This window comes from Stegostoma tigrinum, chromosome 1 (assembly GCF_030684315.1).
Source record: "Stegostoma tigrinum isolate sSteTig4 chromosome 1, sSteTig4.hap1, whole genome shotgun sequence".
In the NCBI taxonomy this organism is placed as follows: Eukaryota; Metazoa; Chordata; class Chondrichthyes; order Orectolobiformes; family Stegostomatidae; genus Stegostoma; species Stegostoma tigrinum.
The window spans coordinates 179,222,572-179,242,885 of NC_081354.1; the positions used below are offsets into that span (position 1 = coordinate 179,222,572).

The 20,314-nt window shown below is 44.1% G+C and overlaps 1 protein-coding gene across 5 annotated transcripts in view; it reads right to left on the reverse strand.

Moving 5' to 3' along the window:
• Positions 1-770: 770 nt before the first annotated feature.
• Positions 771-20,314, reverse strand: part of LOC125457394 (disintegrin and metalloproteinase domain-containing protein 12-like) — a 130,441-nt gene continuing 110,897 nt past the window's right edge. For all 5 annotated transcript variants that reach the window (XM_059650410.1, XM_048541563.2, XM_048541571.2 and 2 more), the window contains 5 exons: positions 18,002-18,083; positions 13,582-13,718; positions 12,082-12,187; positions 5,567-5,618; positions 771-1,556 (listed from right to left, as the gene is read on the reverse strand). In XM_059650410.1, coding sequence (XP_059506393.1) covers positions 1,417-1,556; positions 5,567-5,618; positions 12,082-12,187; positions 13,582-13,718; positions 18,002-18,083 — 517 coding nt within the window. In that variant the 3' untranslated portion in view covers positions 771-1,416. The remainder of the gene's footprint in view (positions 1,557-5,566; positions 5,619-12,081; positions 12,188-13,581; positions 13,719-18,001; positions 18,084-20,314) is intronic.

The window sequence follows — 20,314 nt, forward strand, 5'->3', positions numbered from 1 at the left end:
GAGGGGATAGGTCAGTCCGGGGAGGACAGACAGGTCAATGGGGCAGGATGAAGTTAGTAGGTAGGAGATGGGGGTGCAGCTTGAGGTGGGAGGAGAGGATGGGTGAGAGGAAGAACAGGTTAGGGAGGTGGGGACAAGCTGAGCTGGTTTTGGGATGCGGTAGGGAGAGGGGAGATTTTGAAGTTTATGAAGTCCACATTGATACCATTGGGCTGCAAGGTTCCCAAGCGGAATATGAGTTGCTGTTCCTGCAACCTTTGGGTGGCATCATTGTGGTGTGAAATCCACATTGATACCATTGGGCTGCAGGGTTGACGCCACAATGATGCCACCCAAAGGTTGCAGGAACAGCAACTCATATTCTGCTTGGGAACCCTGCAGCTCAATGATATCAATGTGGATTTCACATGCTTCAAAATCTCCCCTCCCCCCACTGCATCCCAAAACCAGCCCAGCACGTCCCCGCCTCCTAACCTGTTCTTCTTCTCACCTATCTCCTCCTCCCACTTTAAGCCGCACCTCCATTTCCTACCTACTAACCTCATCCCGCCCCCTTGAGCTGTCCGTCCTCCTCGGACTGACCTATCCCCTCCCCACCTTCCCACCTATACTCTCCTCTCCACCTATCTTCTTCGCTATCCATCTTAAATCTGCCTCCCCCCCTCCCTATTTATTTCAGAAGCCTCTCCCCACCCTCCTTTTCTGATGAAGGGTCTAGGCCTAAAACGTCAGCTTTTGTGCACCTAAGATGTTGCTTGGCCTGTTGTGTTCATCCAGCTCCACACTTTGTTATCTCAGCCTCATTTGAAGACCCTTCTCGGACATCCTCTCTCATTACTGCAGTAATGGCTTCCTACATCAATAATGCAATGTGCCCCCTCTCTCTCACTTACTGCTCCTATTGCACCTGAAACTTAAATACCCTGGTATATTGTTATGCCAACACTGTTTTTCCTTCAACCACCATTGGAATGGCCTACATCCTGGGTTTCTGATTGAACATCTTCACTATCATTCACAAAAGAGTCGTGTGAGTTTTGGGTGTAATCATTCTTGCCTTCAGATTATCTTTCTTCAGTCCAGCAAAGTCTTTGTGAAAATTGTCTTTGTAAATGCTGATGGCTGATTTCAATGACCAACGTCAGCAGATCAGGTTCCCATCATGTAATGTTCGCAAATCATTCGCACTGCGCAAAATATACGGAAAGTGATCACAGAGATCTTGTCTTTGCATCACTTACGCACAATGCCAAACATGATTCATTTTCTGAGTAAAATCATATAAAAGTGAAGGGCTGGCCCAGAGAACATGTTTTCCTGAAAACATGGGCATCTTTCAGTAGATCCTTAGTGCGCAGTAGATCCTTGGCACAGAGATCTGAAGGAGTTCTCTTTACTTCACTAGCAGCCCTTTCGTTAGACAATGTTCTGTGGAAGGAGAATTTTGGAAGAGTGACAGGGGTTTGTAGCACTGATAAGTTCCCCTTGTTTCTGGAAAATTACCATCACAAGTCCAGCAATAATGAGAAAGAGCAACGATACAGAGATGGCCACACCTATTGTTGGAAACAAGAAACATGGAGGTCAAGAATCATAGAAATATAGAATATATAACATAGAACAGTACAGCTCAGTACAGCCCCTTTGGCCCTCGATGTTGTGCCGACCTGTCATACCGATCTCAAGCCCATCTAACCTACACTATTCCATATACATCCATATGCTTATCCAATGACAACTTAAATGTACCTAAAGTTGGCGAATCTACTACCTTTGCAGGCAAAGCGTTCCATTCCCTTACTACTCTCTGAGTAAAGAAACTACTCTGACATCCGTCCAATATCTTTCACCCCTCAATTTAACGCTATGCCCCCTCGTGCTTGCTGTCACCATCCTAGGAAAAAGACTCCCCCTATTCACCCTATCTAACCCTCTGATTATTTTATATGTTTCAATTAAGTCACCTCTCAACCTTCTTCTCTCTAATGAAAACAGCCTCAAGTCCCTCAGCATTTCCTCGTAAGACTTTCCCTCCATACCAGGCAACATCCCAGTAAATCTCCTCTGCACCCTTTCCAAAGCTTCCACATCCTTCCCATAATGCGGTGACCAGAACTGTACACAATACTCCAAGTGCGGCCGCACCAGAGTTTTGTATAGCTTGGTATTGAAAATAGGAGCAGAAGGATGCCATTCGGCCTCCTCCTCCAGATCCTGATCCTGCTCCACCATTCTTCATGATCATGGCAGATCGTCCAATTCAATAGCCTGATCCTGCTTTCTCCCCATAACCTTTGATCCCATTCGCCCCAGGTGATATATCTACTCACATCTTGAATACATTCAACATTTTGGCATCAACTACTTCCTGTGGTAATGAATTTCACAGGCTCAGCACTCTTTGGGTGAAGAAACGTCTCCTCATGTCCGTCCTAAATAGCTTACCCCAAATCATCAACCTGTGGCCCCTGGTTCTGGGCACACCCACCATCGGGGATGTCCTCGCTGCAACTACCCTGTCCAGTCGTTAGAATCTTATAAATGTCTATGAGATTCCCCCCCCATTCGTCTGAACTCCAGTGAAAAAAATCCCAACCGAGTCAATCTCTCCTCATATGTCAGACCCGCTATCACTGGAATCAGCCTGGTAAACCTTCGCTGCACTCCCTCGAGAGCAACAGCATCCTTCCTCAGAAACGGTGACCAAAACTTGCACGCAATATTCTAGGTGTGGTTTCACCAAGGCCCTGTATAATTACAACAACGCATCCCTGCTCCAGTACTCAAAACCTCTCGTAAGAAGGCCAACATACCACTTGCCTTCTCCACCACCTGCATGCTTACTTCAGTGACTGTGCACAAAGGTACCCAGGTCACACTACACACTCCCCCCACCCAATTTACAGCTTTTCAGGTAGTAATTTGCCTTCTTGTTTTTGCTTCCAAAGTGAATAACCTCACATTTATCCAAATTATACTGCATCTGCCATTGAATTGCCCATTCACCCAAACTGTTGAGATTATGCTGCATCCTTATCACAGTTCATCCTCCCACCCAACTTGGTATCTTCTGCAAACTTGGAGATGTTACGTTGTGTTCCCTCATCCAAATCATTAATATATATTAAAAGACATTCCGTAACTGTTTTGCAAAAGAAAAGGTACCATCACCATAGCGCGGTACGGTGGCTCAGTGATTAGTACTGCTGCCTCACAGCGCCGGGGACCTGGGTTCGATTGGGTGACTCTGTGGAGTTGCATATTGTCCCTGTATCTGTGAAGGTTTTCTCTGGGTGCTCAGGTTTCCTCCCACAGTCCAAAGACATGCAGGTTAGTTGGATTGGTCTTGCTAATTTGCTCAGTAATGTCTAGGGGTGTGCAAGTTATATGGATTAGCCATGGGAAATGCATGATTACAAGGATATGATAAAAGGGTGGATTTTGGTGGGATGCTCATTAAAGGTTAGTGAGGGCTGAATGGCCTGTTTCAATGCTGTAGACATTCTATGATTTCCATGTTTTGCCAAGATAAACAAAATAAATTCTATTTTCCATCTCTGGTACTTTATTTTCTGTCAGCTTTATATCTACCCTCCCTCCAACATGCAAGATACCCCCTGCAAGGGCTTTAAGGACCACTAGCCTTCTCCTCGTGATGCCTGATTGAGTTTGTGGCTGCAGACAATAGAAGGACGTCACAAAGAAGCTCATCCCTGTCCTCACTCCACATTCACTTAATGGTAAAAGCTAAGGTCTCCACAGTCCCAGGGAGCTGCTCTCTTTCATTAGAAACAGATAGCTGGTGTTGAATTTAACTTCAGGGTCAATACAGGTTGAGAAGCCAGGACCTTCATAGTGGCATCAGCCAATATAGGAATTGAGCCCACACTGTTGGCATCACTCTACATCAGCAAACCAGCCGTCTAAGCGAACCAATCTCTTTAACACATTCCAGAGCCCAAAGTCATCTTTCAATTTCTTGCACTGACACTAACATCAGCGCCCTTCTCAGAAGCACTAACTGAAAACAGACACAGAAACCAGGGCAGACGGTGAACTTCCCAATCTGTCGCCCTCGTTTACTCAATAATCTCTTTCCAGGTCATAGCAAAGCAGAGGTGTGTGAGTTTCCATGAGTGTAACAGCTTTTATTCACTACATTTTCAAGTGGCTACTCCATGCTTCTGCCTCCACTTTCCAGCTCTTTCTACAGCTCTGACAAAAGAATATTCAACATCTTTGAATTATCAGGAACAGAAACAGAAGTTGCTGGAAAAGCTCAGCTGGTCTGGCAGCATCTGTGGAGAAAAGTTCAGAGTTAACTTTTTGGATCTGAGGGCACTTCCTCAGAAATATTCTGAAAAGTTAACTCTGATGTTTTTTTTTTCTCCACAGATGCAACCAGACCTGCTGAGCTTTTTCAACAACTTCTGTTTCTGTTCCTGACTTGCAGCATTCACAGTTCTTTTGGTTTTTATCTTTGAATTTTCCTTAATTTTGGTGGCAATATTTTTCTTGTGTCCAAGCTTTGTTTTCTTAATTTCCATTTTCACTTCAACCTGTACTTTCTATATTCCTCTGAGCTTCCTAAAGTGTTATGGGGTATTTTTTTCTGAGAGTGTCATAGCTCCATTTCAGAGCTTTATTTTCCTCTGTGTGTCTCTGGATAACCAATCAACACCATTGTTCATCCAGCTTCACACTTTGTTATCTTGGACACCATTGTCCATTGTCTCTCTGCTGACTTTAGCTTTTCAGTTGGAGCCACCTACACTAAGTCCATGTCATTGCCCTTTCTCTCTGCCTCCCTCACCTTTTATGTCTTTGTCAATGATCATCCACTTCTGGTTGGAATTATGTTACAATTCCTGCACAATTGTGAATGAAACATTCCACATTCTTAGAATCCTTAGTATGGGAAGAAAGGCATCAGCCTTCCACATTTATGTTTTATTCAGCCCATTGTGCCCGTGCCATTGTATCATTCCCCGACTTGTTCCTGGCAAACCTTTTTTTGCTCCTCAAGTGTGTTGTTTCTGATTTTATTTTACTACCACGCCTCCTTCCCCTGGCCTGTCAGCAGTGCAATCCTGGCTGCAAAAGGTTGCTTTCAAAAGCCAAATATTTGACCCCTCTCTTTTCTTTTTTTCAAATTCTTTCAGTCTGTGTTCTGCGCCTATCAGCCTGCATGCAAGAGAAAATATTTTCCTCTCATTTACCCTCGCTATTGTTCAAGCTGACTCTCTGCCTATTCTCTTGTTACTTGGATCTTGCACAGTGGTTCAGTGGTTAGCTCAAATGCCTCACAGCACCAGGGACCTGCGTTCAATTCCACCATCGGGTGGCTGCCTGTGTGGAGTTTGCACATTCTCCAAGCGTCTGCGTAGGTGTCCTCCGGGTGCTCCCACTGTCCAAGATGTACAGGTTGGCTGGATTGGCTATGGGAAACCTAAGGTGACACAGGGATAAGGGGTAGGTCTAGGTGGGATACTCTTCAGAGGATCAGGGGTAAACTTGATGGGCTGAATGGCCTGCTTCCATGCCATAGGGATTCTATGATACTTACTGACTTTGTAGTGCCTTGCGACGTTGTCATTTACCAACGCGACAGTGATATTCTGAGAAAACAAACAATGAATGTCATTACCCTTGGTGCTCAGCCATTGATTTAGAGAAGATACAGATCCAGAGATACAGCCTGGTGAGGGCTAACTCAAACAAATTATCACAGCTGATAAGTGTGGGAGAGAATATAGCCTGGCAGACCCCTGTGTTAATGACGGGATCAAAGAATGAATCTCAAATTACTTCATCAAAGTGAAACTTACACTGGAACGGGTTTGTTGGGAGGTCTGGGGAGGCAATGGCCTTGTGGTATTATTGCTGGACAATTAATCCAGAGGTCTAAGTAACATTCTACAGACCTGGGTTCAAATCCTACCACGCCAGATGGTGGAATTGGAATTCAATAAATATCTGGAATTAAGAATTTAATGATGACTTGAATCCATTATCAATTGTAAAGGGGAAAAAAACCCATCTGGTTCACTCATGCCCTTTGGGGAAGGAAACTGCCATCCTTACATGGCCCGGCCTACATGTGACTCGAGATCCACAGCAATGTGGTTGACTTCGAACTGCCCTCTGGGCAATTAGGGATGGGCAATAAATGCTGTCTGGCCAGCGACGCCCTCATCCCGTGAATAAATGAATGAAAAAAAAATTGCAAGTCACCATGGAGATCATGGTGTGAAATCCAGTTTATGACCTTGGATATACGTACATCAGAGACCAAATGGCGCTTCAAAATCAACATGTCACAATTGAGATTATGAACACCAGTAAATCAGCCATGTTACAAGCCATACTGCCAAGCATGATCTGGTCAAAGCCTTCAAGGCAATGTCACACAGTCATCAAGTTATACGGAATGGAAACAGACCCTTCATTTCAATTCATCTACAGTGACCAGGTTTCCCAAACTAACAAGTCCCACATGCCTGCATTTGACGCATATCTCTATCACGTTTCCTATTCATATGCCTGTCCAAATATCTTCTAAATGATGTAACTCTACCTTTATCAACCACTTCCTCTGGCAGTTCATTCCACATATGAAACACCCCTTTGTGTGAAAAAATTTGCCCCTCAAGTCATTTTGGAATCTTTCTCCCCTCACCTTAAAAATATGCCCCCTCGTTTTGCACCCGGGGAAGACCTTTGTTATTCACCTTATCTATGCCCTTCATGATTTTATAAATGTTTACAAAGTCATCCGCCTATGCTCCAGTGGAAAAAGTCCCAGCCTTTATAACTCAAACCTTCCATTCCCAACAACATCCGAGCAAATTTTTCTGAACCCTATCCTCCCTATAGCAAGGTGACCAAAACCATGCACAGAACTCCAAAAGTGGCCTGAACAGACTTAACATGATGTCCCACTCCCTAGTCTGAGCAATGAAGACAAGCCTGCTAAATGCCTTCTTCAACATCTTGTGTACCTGTGACACAAATTTCGAAGAATTATGTACCTGAACCCTTAGGTCTCTCTGTTTGAGAACACTGTCAAGGGCACTCCTATAACTGTATAAGTCCTGCCATTTTTTGTTTTATACAATACCTCACATTTATCCAAGTTAAATTCCACCTGTCAATCCTCAGCCCATTAATCCAATTGATCAAGATCCCTTTGTAATCTTGTAAATTCACAACTGTTTAAGAAGGTTATGGTTTTAGTCAATTGATGGTTTTGTGGTACAAAGATTATTTTTCCAGTTGGATTCTGCAGGGCTTGGTATTAGGTCCTTTGCTGCTCATAGTTGCTAACAATTCTTTCTATTTAAACATGAGTGTCAGGTTAAAGAAACTTGTTGAGTATTCAATAATTGGCCAAGCAGTTAATAGTTAGGACGAAGTTGTAGACTGCAAGAAGATATTGGAGGGTCAGTGCTGATTTGATGGGCCAAATAGCCTCTGTCAGCATGATAGGGGTTCTTTGATATCAATGGACTAGTCGTGCAGCTGGGCAGGAATTTGGCATTGAATCTGGAAATATGTGAGGTGATGCTTTTGGGGAGGACTAGAAAGGCAAGGGAACACATATTAAATAGGAAGATGCTGAGAAGTACATATGAAAAGAAGGATGTTGTATATCATGCCCACAGTTCTTTGAAAGTAAATGGACAGGTAGATAAAGTAGATGAGAAGGCATACAGGATATTCTCCTTTCTTGGTTGAGGCTTAAAACTCCATAGGAGCAAGGAGTTTAGATCACACTTTAGATTATTGAGGTGCGAAGCGCAATGGCCCAGGAGGGCTAACAACAAAGAGCTGGAAAGTAGAAATAAATCAGATAGGCCTTTCTTGGCTAGAGTGAAATGTTTGTCTGAGATGGTTTCCATCTGTTCTGGAAAACATTTCAGTTTCTGTTTCTCGAATTGTAAAAGAGCAATTGTTTACAGCATGCACAAGTTGTATTTTTTAAAATTCATTCAGGGGATGTGGGCTTTACTGTTTGGGGCAGCGTTTATAAGGCGTTTGATAAGGTTCCCCATGGCAGGCTGATGGAGAAAGTGAAGTCGCATGGGGTCCAAGGTGTGCTAGCTAGATGGATAAAAAACTGGCTGGGCAACAGGAGACAGAGGGTAGTAGTAGAAGGGAGTTTCTCAAATTGGAGACCTGTGACCAGTGGTGTTCCACAGGGATTTGCGCTGGGACCACTGTTGTTTGTGATATTCGTAAATGATTTGGATGAAGGTGTAGGCGGTCTGATCAGCAAGTTTGCAGATGACATGAAGATTGGTGGAGGAGCAGATAGTGAAGGGAACTGTCAGAGATTACAGCAGAATATAGATAGACTGGAGAGTTGGGCAGGTGGAGTTCAATCCGGGCAAATGCGAGGTGATGCATTTTGGAAGATTTAATTCAAGAGTGAATCCTATACAGTAAATAGAAAAGTCCTGAGAAAAATTGATGTACAGAGAGATCTGGGTGTTCAGGTCCATTGTTCCCTGAAGGTGGCAACGCAGGTCAATAGAGTGGTCAAGAAGGCATATGGCGTGCTTTACTTCATTGGGCGGGGTATTAAGTACAAGAGTTGGCAGGTCATTACAGTTGTATAAGATTTTGGTTTGCCCACATTTGGAGTACTGTGTACAGTTCTGGTCGCCACATTACTAAAGGGATGTGGATGCTTTGGAGAGGGTGCAGAGGAGGTTTACAAGGATGTTGCCTGTTATGGAGGGCGCTAGCTACGAAGAAAAGTTGAGATTAGAATTATTTTCATTAGAAAGACAGAGATTGAGGGGGGACCTGATTGAGGTCTACAAAATCATGAGGGGTATAGACAGGGTGGATAGCAAGAAGCTTTTTCCCAGAGTGGGGGACTCAATTACTAGGGGTCACGAGTTCAAAGTGAGAGGGGGAATATTTATGGGAAATATGTGTGGAAAGTTCTTTATGCAGAGGGTGGTGGGTGCCTGGAACACATTGCCAGCGGAGGTGGTAGACGCAGACCCGATAGTGTCTTTTAAGGCCAAGTATATGGATGGGCAGGGAGCAGAGGGATACAGACCCTGAGAAAATAGATGACAGGTTTAGACAGAGAATATCGATCGCCGCAGGCTTGAAGGGCCAAAGGGCCTGTTCCTGTGCTGTAATTTTCTTTGTTGTTTGTTCTTTTTGGCCATTCCAAGTTGTCCTTGAGAACATGGTGAATTACCTTCCTGAACCACTGCCAGCCATTTGATGTGGGCCAACTCTCAATGGTCTTAGTGAGGGATTTTGACCAGCGACATGAGAGGTTGTCAATATATTTCCAGGTCAGGATTGTGATTGGTAATGGGGAAACTTGGAGGTGATGGTGTTCCCGTGTATCTGCTGCCCTTGTCCTTCTAGACAGAAGTGCACATGGGTTTAGAAGGTGCTGTCTAAGGAGAATTGGTGAATTTCTGCAATGAGCTTTTGTGATGGGGGGAATGGGTGTTTTAGTTTATGGTTCTAATCAAATGAATTGTTTTATCTTGGATGGTGTGAAGCTTCTTGAATGTTGTTGGAGCTACAATCATCCGGGCAAGTGGGGAGTATTCCACCACATTCCTGACTTAGACCATAAGACATCGGAACAGAAATTATTTGGCCCATTGAGTCTATGGACAGGCTTTGGGGAATCAAGAGGTGAATTTCTCACTGCAGGATTCCTAGCCTTTGATTTGATGGATGTGAGTTTGCTCGCTGAGCTGGAAGGTTAGTTTTCAGATGTTTCGTCACCATTCTAGGTAACATCATCAGTGAGCCTCCGACGAAGCGCTGGTGTTATGTCCTGCTTTCTATTTATCTGGTTAGGTTTCCTTGATTTGATCTTACAGACACAAAACCTGGTTCAGTTTCTGCTTAACAGTAACCCCAAGTTGTTGATAATGGAGGATTCAGCAATGGTAATGTCATTGAATACAAAGAGCAAAGAAAATTACAGCACAGGAACAGGTCCTTTGGCCCTCCAAGCCTGCACCGAATGTCAGGTGGTGATGGGTTGGTTCCCTCTTGTTGGAGATAGTCATTGCTTATCACTAGTGTGGCACCAGTGTTACTTTCCACTTGTCAGCCCAAACCTGGATATTGCCCAGATTCTGTTGCACTTGGACATAGACTCCTTCAGTATCTAAGGAATCATGAATGGTGGGGAACATTAAGTGCATAAATATGTTTCTGAAAAGAAAGAAGTGACTGAAGAAGCAAAACATTGAGTGTGTTGGGTATTTATCTAAACTATATGGGCATTTGGACTAAGATGTTCTTTAAATTGTTTCCTTTAGTCATTCATAGGATGTGGGCATTGCCTTTAATGTCTACGCCCAATTTCTCAGACAGCAGTTAAGAGTCAACCACATTTCTCTGGATCTAGAGTGACATATAAGCCATAGCAGAGATTTCCTTCCTTAATAAAGGACATTAGGATTTGGATTCAAAGTCTAACAACAAAATGACTAGGCCATCATCTCCCTTTGCTAGTTCATGGAGGTGATGGCATAATGGAAACTTTGGTGGCTTGGCCATGCAGGAACTCAGGCTAATGTTCTGAGGACATTGTTCCAAATTTCACTAGTGAGACAGTATGCAATTTGAATTCAATATTTTTTTAAAAAGCCTAGTAGACAGCAGACCCATTAGTGTTGACAGAGAAACAAATTATTCTCATCTTAATGATCTGACTGGATGCAGCAATGGGAGATTCTTAATCAGGTCATAGTGATTAGAGATCAGGGAATAAAATGGACAGTTTCATCTTGAGCAGAAAACCAATTGGGATATTAAGATGGAGAAAACTATAAAAGATAAACACTTGTGGGGGCTGGTAGACCAGGAGGACCGTGTGCTTTTTACAGACACATCTTTTGATGAGTCAGTTCAATAACAATTTGAGAAGGGGTCTATTTGGTCCAGTAGACCCTGCTTTAAGAGTTGCAGGCTGATAGACAGAACAGAGCCAAAACCAGGTCTAAAGAAGGGAGAGATAGAATCAGGGAGTGTTGCATGTCCATGTTAATAACATTACTTGTTTCAATAACAGAGATAGAGGAATCAGATGGTCGGATGTTGAACTCCTTTTGGCTGAATGTTTGGTCTGGGTTCAGAGACATTTCCCAATTGTCCTGAATTAGTTGTTAGACAAAGACAGGTTCCAAAATTCTGGCCACAGAGTGGGCTGGTCATCCAATTAGTTCAAAAGGTGGGATCTCAAAACTCTATTGGCTGCAGAAATAATAGGCATATTATTTAAAATCTTCTATAAGTCTCTGGAAAGGACTGGAAAATTGCAATTGTTATGCCACAAGTCATATGAGAAGGGGTGTAGAAAGCAGGAAGCTATAGACCAATTTACCTAACATCTGTCACTGCTGAGATTGCTGGGATTTTTTATTAAGAAAGTTGTAGCAGGACATTTAGAGCATCCACAACAAAATCAGGGCGAGCCAACATGGTTTTGTGAAAGGGAAATCTGATAAATTTAACAGCATTCATGGGGCTATAATAAAGAGGGTGGGTAGAGAGGAACAGAGGGTCTTGTATTTGGATCTCACAGTGACATCTAATAATGTGCCTCATAAATGTCTACTGAATAATATATGGTGTTGGAATGATGTATTAACGTGGGCAGAGAATTGGTTACCCACATCCACCACTTCCTCTGGCAGCTCGTTCCATTCACGCGCCACACTCTACCTGAAAAAGTTACCCCTTAGTCCCTTTTAAATCTTTCCTCTCTCACATTGAACCGACGCCCTCTAGTTTTGGACTCCCCAGTCCTTGAGAAAAGACTTCGGTTATTTACCCTGTCCATGCCCCTTATGATTTTATAAACCTCGACAAGGTCACCCTTCAGTTTCCGATGCTCCAGCGAAAATAGCCCCAGTCCTTAGGTTGGCAAATTGTAACTAATTCAGCGCCCCTTTCCCTTCAGGCTTTGACTATCCTGCCCTGAAAAATGATTTACCAATTGTCCATCTTGTCAAGTGAGACAAAGTTGGTAATTTAAGTGGGATGTTTATTCAAGCTGGAAGGCTTTGAGAAATCATTACTCACCATCGAAAGATTTGGCTGGTCCATTAAACAGCTAATGTTTTGGTGATTCAAGAAATGTTCTAGGTGCACTTTACTGCAGTTGCTGAATACTGGGTTCATCATCCACCTGCACAGAAAAAAAGCACACTTTTAAGCAAAGACAAGTACTTTGGGAAAACTAAAGGCCATCAACAGATAAGATTCCTCTTTCTTTATTACTCCAGGCGCGAGTGTAGGGACGATTTATTCGAAAGGCATGAGTTGTGTGGCGTCCACAAAATCCCAGATGGTTCTTTTTCGTGCAGAGAAGATTATAGTTTTATTGAAGTGGTCAAAGTTTTGAAGGATTTTGATAGAGTGGAAAATCAAGTGAGAAACTTGACAGGGTGGTTACTAATCAGAGGACACAGATTTAAGAAGATTGAATAAATTAGGATGATTAATAATGCTGGCCTAGCCAGTAACGCCATCATTGTGTGAATGAATATAAATCAAAACTTGGGCTCTTTACAAGTTTATCATTACCCCAACACCGCACCACCCACACCACACCCCCACCCCACCCCTGCTGTTTCCTTGAAGGAGATAAGCCAACTTTCCCAGGCAAGACATTCATCCAAAACGGGGAGGCAATGGCCTAGTGGTATTATTGCTGGATTGTTAATCCAGAGACCCAGATAACATTCTGGGGACCCTGTTCAAAACCTGCCACGGCAGATGGTGGAATTTGAATTCAATAAAGTATGTGTAACTAAGAATCTAATGATGACTGTGAATCCATTGGAAATTGTTGGGGAAAACCTACCTTTTTCATTCATGTCCTTTAGGGAAGGAAACTGTCGTCCTTACCTGGTTAGGCCTACATATGACTCCAGACCCACAGCAATGTGCTTAACTCTGAACTGCCCTCTGGTAAATTAGGGATGGGCAATAAATGCTGTCTAGCCAGCGATGCCCTCATCTTGTTAATGTATTAAAAAAATGCCACTGTGTCCCTGGCCTGGGTGTTGGAGCTATTGATGTCTGGGGTCCTGGCCGTTCGCACAAACAACAGCTGCTGCTCCTGAAAGAATCACTAGCACAAAGTGCTTTTAGCCTTCTCAGCACCGAGACAATGATCTCTGTGAATGCCTCACCATTTGCTCAATTTAACTTTGGCCAATAGTCAAAATGAAGCCAGAGGAAATGAAAATTGGGAGTGGTTTACGTATAGAGTCATAGAGTCATATAGCAAGGAAACATACCTTTAGGTCCAACTCATCAATGCCAACCATGTTTCCCAAACTAATCTAGTCCCACTTGCCTGTGTTTGGCCCACATCCCTCTAAACCTTTTCTTTTCATATGCCCGTCCAAAAAGACGTAAAACCGATCAGATTGAATGAGCTGCCTACCAGCAAATGATGCTGACAAGTTGACATATAAACATTACAAAGGAAACACTTGTTAATTTTTTTCTTAAGAGTAGAATGACCTTTACAAGCTCATTAAACAGAATGAAGGATTTTTTTATTGCCCTTACACAGCTGATTCTGCCAGTAAGCACTTCCCAGAGGTGACAGGGCATTGACAGCTGGGTTTGTCATGAAGCATTCCCAGATTGTGACCCATCTCGTGCGCAATATATGTAGCCACTTCTCGGATGCTAGCCCACGTGTCCTGCAAGTGCAACAGGGAATAAAACATGGCATTTATTAACACAGTATCTCATGTCACATAAAGCAACTTCCACACTTTGGAATAAACACACAATCCTTTAATTCCTTTATCTACATCTTTGAGTTTTATAGCACGAACAAATTTTCTACCGACTCCTCAAAGCAGTCCAAAACCGATTCACTCATGTAGTTGGGGAGGGTTTAAACTAAATTGACAAAAGTGAGGGACACCAGTATATAGAATTCCCAAAGAGGAATGAAGTACATAAATTAAGATTGTCGAAGAATACTAGGGAAGGAAGTGGTACCTTATTACATCAGAACTAATGGTGATGGATTCCAAGGAATACAAAAATAAGATGATGATGCAGTTTAGCGGGAGTGTGGAAGTCATTGAGAGAGTGCAGAGGAGATTTACCAGAATAGTTCCTGGGAACTTTTGAGGGTGGTTTAGTTATAAAATTCAGTTGGAAAGGCTAGGGTCATTCTTTTCGAAGCAAAAGCAATTGTTGGGAGATATAATAGAGGTGTACAAGATTACATCAAACTGGATAAGGCAACCATGGAAAATTTCTTTCCATTAGTTGATGGTACAAAGCCTAGATGATGGTGACTTAAGGTTTTGGGGAAGCAGCACAGTAGAACATAAGAAAGGACTACTTTAAACAATGAATGGTTATAGCCTGGAACTCACTGTCACATAAGGGTGATGGGATCATAGATGAGGAGATGTTTTCAAAAGGAATTGGATGGGCATTCAAAGGAAATAAATAATCAATTTTTATAGATGCACAATAGAAGGCATCCTATCTGGATGCATCACAGCATGGTGTGACAACTGCACTTCCCAAGGCCACGGCAAACCACAGATAGTTGTGAACACGACCCAGTCAATCACACAAACAAGCCTTTCATCCATTGAGACAACAAGGTGTAGAGCTGAATGAACACAGCAGGCCAAGTAGTATCATAGGAGCAGGAAAACTGATGTTTCGGGTCAGGACCCTTCTTCTGAAATGGGGGAGGGGAAGGGGGTTTTGAAATAAATAGAGAGAGAAGGGGAGAGGTGGATGGAAGATAGATAAAGGAGCAGATAGGTGAAAAGGAGACTGTCAGGTCAAGGAGGCAGGGATGGAGCCAGCAAAGGTGAGTGTAGGTGGGGAGCTAGGGTAGGGGTTGGTCAATCAAGGGGAGACAGACAGTTCAAGGGGGCAGGATGATGTTAGTAGGTAGGAGATGGCCGTCGGGCTTGAGGTGGGAGGAAGGAGAGGTTAGGGAGACGGGGATGAGCTGGGCTGGTGTTGGGATGCAGTGGGGGAAGGGGAGATTTTGAAGCTGGTGAAGTCCACATTGATACCATTGGGCTGCAGAGTTCCCAGGCGGAATATGAGTTGCTGTTCCTGCAACCTTCAGGTGGCATCATTGTGGCACTGCAGGAGGCCCAGGATGGACATGTCATCTAAAGAATGGGAGGGGGAGTTGAAGTGGTTCACGATGGGAGGTGTAGTTGTCCATTGACTCCACTTATACTTCCCATTGCCATGGAAAAGCAGCCAACATAATGAAAGACCCCTTCCACCCTGGTAATACTCTTTTCCACCCTCTTCCATCAGGCAGGAAATATAAAAGTTTATATACGCACAGAAACAGTTATTTCCCTACAGTTATCAGAAATTTGAATGGACCTCTCAAGTATTAATTCTGATTTCTCTCTGTATACCTCCCATCTGGCTGTAACATTGCATTCTGCACTTTGTTCTGCCTCTCTGATGCACTTTGTATGGTTCAATCTGCCTGTATTGCATGCAAAACAACACTCTTCACTGTACCTCAATACATGTGACAAAATAAGTCCATCAATCAATCAGGTCGCAGGGCTGCAGGGACTGAATAGGGCGGTGGGACTGAAATTATCGCTCTGCCGGTTTATATCATCATCGTAATTGGCCAAATGGGTGCTGCTGTACTGTAAATGCCTTCATTTTCTCTCCCTTCTATTGCAAATATCTCTTCAAAGTTGCAATGATCTGTGCCTCATTATCTCCTTTATCCTTCAACAGCTCTCTACACAAATAAATTTCCTGTAACACAAATCAAGATCTTTCTTACTGATAATTTTAAACTGATCTTATCCCTGACTCTCTCAATCAGAGGAAACAGCCTAATCTTTCATGGTTGAAGTAAATCCCAATTACAATTCATTTTAGCTTTCTATGATCCAGTGAAGTAATTGTTCTGGGCCTGTAATTTGCATAGAACTAAGACCAATGGGCACCTATTTCCCTATGCCCCGTTAAATTTTTGTTAAATAAAAAGAGTTTGATGGTTTAATCTAGTTCCAAGTGGGAATACACATACAGCACAAAACTGCTTTTAATGAAGCTCTATTTGGCAATCCTAGTAAGAGAAGTCATGAGATCAGCAGGTGTGAGAATTGGAAGTGTTACATTCTCTTATCGTTGGTGTGAGAACAGATTGCAAAGAGACACAGCTGCATCAAACCCATGCTTTATCTGGTCCTTCACGACCAGGGTAATAATTGAACTGTGCTATTTTCGACCCTGCTCTCACTAACTTGTGCTGTAACTGACTTGTAATTTCATTCAAGGGATGTGGCTGGGCCAGCTATTATTGACCATCCTTCAATGTCCATGACAGGGTGAGCTGCCTTCTTGAAATGCTATCCTCATTGGCATGTAGATAAATCCACAGTGCTGTTTGAGAGGGTGGGTGGGTCCTAGAATTTTGACCCTGCAGGACAGTTGACATTGTTTCAGATCAAAGTGGCTTACATGGGGTCTTTCAGAAGATGCACTTAGCTTCTCTTTTCCTCTTGGATGGTAAAGTTCATGGATTTAGGAAGTCCTGCTGAAGGACTCTTGATTCAATGCATCTTGTATATAGTACCTAATGATATTAATGTAAAGCCACCATCATCTTACCAGACTGTAGGTCTTCCCTCTCATTCGGGAAAGAGAGAGAGAAACAGAGAGAGACAACTGGTGGTGAGTTTAATCTGAAGGTCACCACACCTCTGGCAAGGGGAACAGTTGAGAAGGACAGAAGGTAACCTCAGCCAATGTAAAAATTGAACCCACGCTGAGTATCACTCCACATTGCAAAGCTAGCTAACTGAGCTAACCAACCCCCGAATGCCATTGTATGTTGGGGATGGAGGACATTAATGTCTATGGCAGACGATAGTGTTGTAATCAGGCAGGTTGCTTTGTGCTGAGTTTCTCGAGTGTCGTTTAGAGCTTCACCCTTGCAGGAAAGCGAATGGTATTCTATCAGACCAAGCTCTGGGGAGTCAAGAGGCAAATTATTCACCTCATGTAGCATTCCCAGCCTCTGACGTGACCTTGCGGGCACAGTATCTATATAATTGGCCCAGTTGAATTTTCAGTCAAGTAAGTCGATGGCGAGGTCTTCGGTAAAGACCGAAAGAAATGCGGCCGCTGTAAATCAGGAACACAAACGGAAGTTGCTGGAAAAGCTCAGCAGGTCTGGCAGCATCTGTGAAGAAAAGAAATCAGAGTTAACGTTTTGGGTCCGGTGACGCTTCCTCAGAACTGGTTCTGCAGATGGGTCACCGGACCTGAAACGCTAACTCTGATTTTTTTCTTCACAGATGCTGCCAGATCTGCTGAGCTTTTCCAGCAACTTCTGTGTGAGGGATTGAGTGTCTAGTGGTGTATCTTTCCCATGCTGTGTCAACCATGTACCATTTCTAATGCTGCTTTATCTGACTAATGCAATGTCCAACACTGTTATGTTGACTGGCCATGCTAAATTGCCCATAGTGCCCAGGGGCATGTCAGCTAGATGGATTAGCCACGGGAAATGCAGGATCTAGTCTGGGTGGGATATTCTTTGGACGGTGATGTATTTTTGATGGATCAAATGGCCTGTTTCCATACTGCAGGGATCCTAGCTGATCCATGCGATGACAGCTTACACATTGTTTTACATGAGTCTGAATATATCTGATGCACAGTTAATCTGAGCCATATTTTATCTCCACTAGTGCTGTATTGAATCTTAATGCCAAGGGCACGCACCCCATTTTCCAGAATTCAATTCAAACAGAACAAAACTCCATCCAAACAGATAAAGGGCCTAGGCCCAAAATGTCAGCTTTTGTGTTCCTAAGATGCTACTTGGCCTGCCGTGTTCATCCAGCTCCAAGCTTTGTTATCTTGGATTCTCCAGCCTCTGCAGTTCCCATTATCTCTGATCAAAACTCCATCCAAACAGATTTGCCTGAATGACGTAAGGCCATACCTTGACGACTCCTCCACTTCTCTCTTCTGAGCACATAGCATTCAGATAGGCTTGTCCCACCGATTCCTTAAAAGGCATGCCACTGAAGAGAAACAAAACAAGCAGGAAGGTCATTCAGTGAAAGGCAAACAAAGTTGTATTATGAGGCAGCATTGACTGTAAGGCATAGATAACGCACAGTGTGGAGCTGGATGAACACAGCAGGCCAGGCAGCATCAGAGGAGCAGGAACATTGACATTTCGTTTCGGGAGCCTTCTTCAGAAATGGGGAAGGCCAAGGGTTCTCAGAAACAAATAAAAGAGAGGAGAAGTGGGGCTGAGGAAGGTAAGTGGGATGGTGATAGGTGAGTGCAGGTAGGGAGTAGTGGGAATTTGGTCAGTGAGATGGGAGGAGTGGATAGGTGGGAGCGAAGACAGACAGGTCAAGGAGGTGGGGATGAAAGGGAGGGTTGGTCATGGGATGAATCTGGGGGTGAGGAGATTTTGAAACTGATGAAGTCCACATTGGGACCACATTGGGTTGTATGCTCCCAAGGCACAGTGTGAGATGCTGCTCTTCAATTTCTGGGTGGCGTCTTTGTGACCCTGGAGGAGGCCCAGGATGGACATGTCACCCAGGGAGTGGGAGGGTGGTGGGGCTAGCGGGGAGTGTGGGCCAGATCAGGGAGTCGTGGAGAGAGCGGTCCCTATGAAAGGCAGATAGTGGCAGGGTGGGGGGAATAGATCTTTGGTTGTGCGGTCAGGTGGCAGAAGTAGCGGAGAATGATACGTTGAATACCGAGGTCGATGGGTTGAACTGTGAGAACAAGGGGGATTCTGTCTTTGTCTTTTTTGTTGTGGGAGGGGTGGATGTGAGGGTAGAGGCGTGGGAAACGCAAGAGATCGACAGCATTTTCGACCACCCGAGGGGGAAGTTGCAGTCCTTGAAACAAGAGAACATCTGGGGTGTTCAGGAGTGCAGACACAGTGGGAGGCAGAGGAATTGGTAGTAAGGGATTGCATTCTTGCCGATTGACTGTAAGGCATCCTCTTTACGTAACTTTGGAAATGTTAATAGTTGGACCAAGTGTGTTGCAGACCTACGCTGAGGATGCAAATCTGTAACCACCAGCCTATCTTGATAATATTGTTAAGTGACAGCTCCACTCACTGGTACAAATGGGTATTACATCACTGTACAGCCCAAAACCATCTCAGAGTTCATTATACTGTCGATCTATGTCAATGCAAAAGACATAGTAAGTGCATGGGTTTACAAATATTCTCTCTCCCTTCTATCCCACACCAAATGCATAGGTAATCAAACCATAGAGAAGCAGGTGTTAAGTGAAGATTTTTTTTTAACTGAAGGCTGTGGTATGAAACAAATCAAAAGATTTGGGGATAGAGTAGAAGAGTGAAAGTGAGCTCAAAGTTCCGAGAGGCAGTTTCCTCTTGTGGGGAAGAGCATAGCTACTGTCCGTCTGTGTGAGATTGTCACCAAGAAATCCAATAGGTCTGAATGGCCTCCTTCTGCACCATCACAATTCTTTACCCAAAGTGATGAGAATGTGGATCTCTTGACTGGAGGGAGAGAGATAATGGGAACTGCACACTGGAGGGTTTGGTTGAAGGGAATACTAAAGATACTCTGATGAGGGGCCTAGGCACGAAACGTCAGCTTTTGTGCTCCTGAAATGCTGCTTGGCCTGCTGTGTTCATCCAGCTTCACACTGACGTTTCGGGCCTAGACCCTTCAACAGAAAAGGGGGAGGGGGAGAGGGTTCTGAAATAAATAGGGAGAGAGGGGGAGGTGGACCGAAGATGGATAGAGGAGAAGATAGGTGGAGAGGAGAGTATAGGTGGGGAGGTAGGGAGGAGATGGTTCAGTCTGGGGAGGACAGACAGGCCAAGTGGGCGGGATGAGGTTAGTAGATAGGAAATAGGGGTGCAGCTTGAGATGGGAGGAAGGGATAGGTGAGAGGAAGAACAGGTTAGGGAGGCGGGGATGAGCTGGGCTGGTTTTGGGATGCAGTGGGGGGAGCGGACAAGCTGGGCTGGTTTTGGCATACAGTGGGGGGAGGGGAGATTTTGAAGCTGGTGAAGTCCATATTGATACCATTGGGCTGCAAGGTTCCCAAGCGGAATATGAGTTGCTGTTCCTGCAACCTTTGGGTGGCATCATTATGCACTGCAGGAGGCCCAAGATGGACATGTCGTCTAAGGAATGGGAGGGGGGGTTAAAATGGTTCACGACTGGGAGGTGCAGTTGTTTATTGCGAACTGAGCGTAGGTATTCTGCAAAGCGGTCCCCAAGCCTCCGCTTGGTTTCCC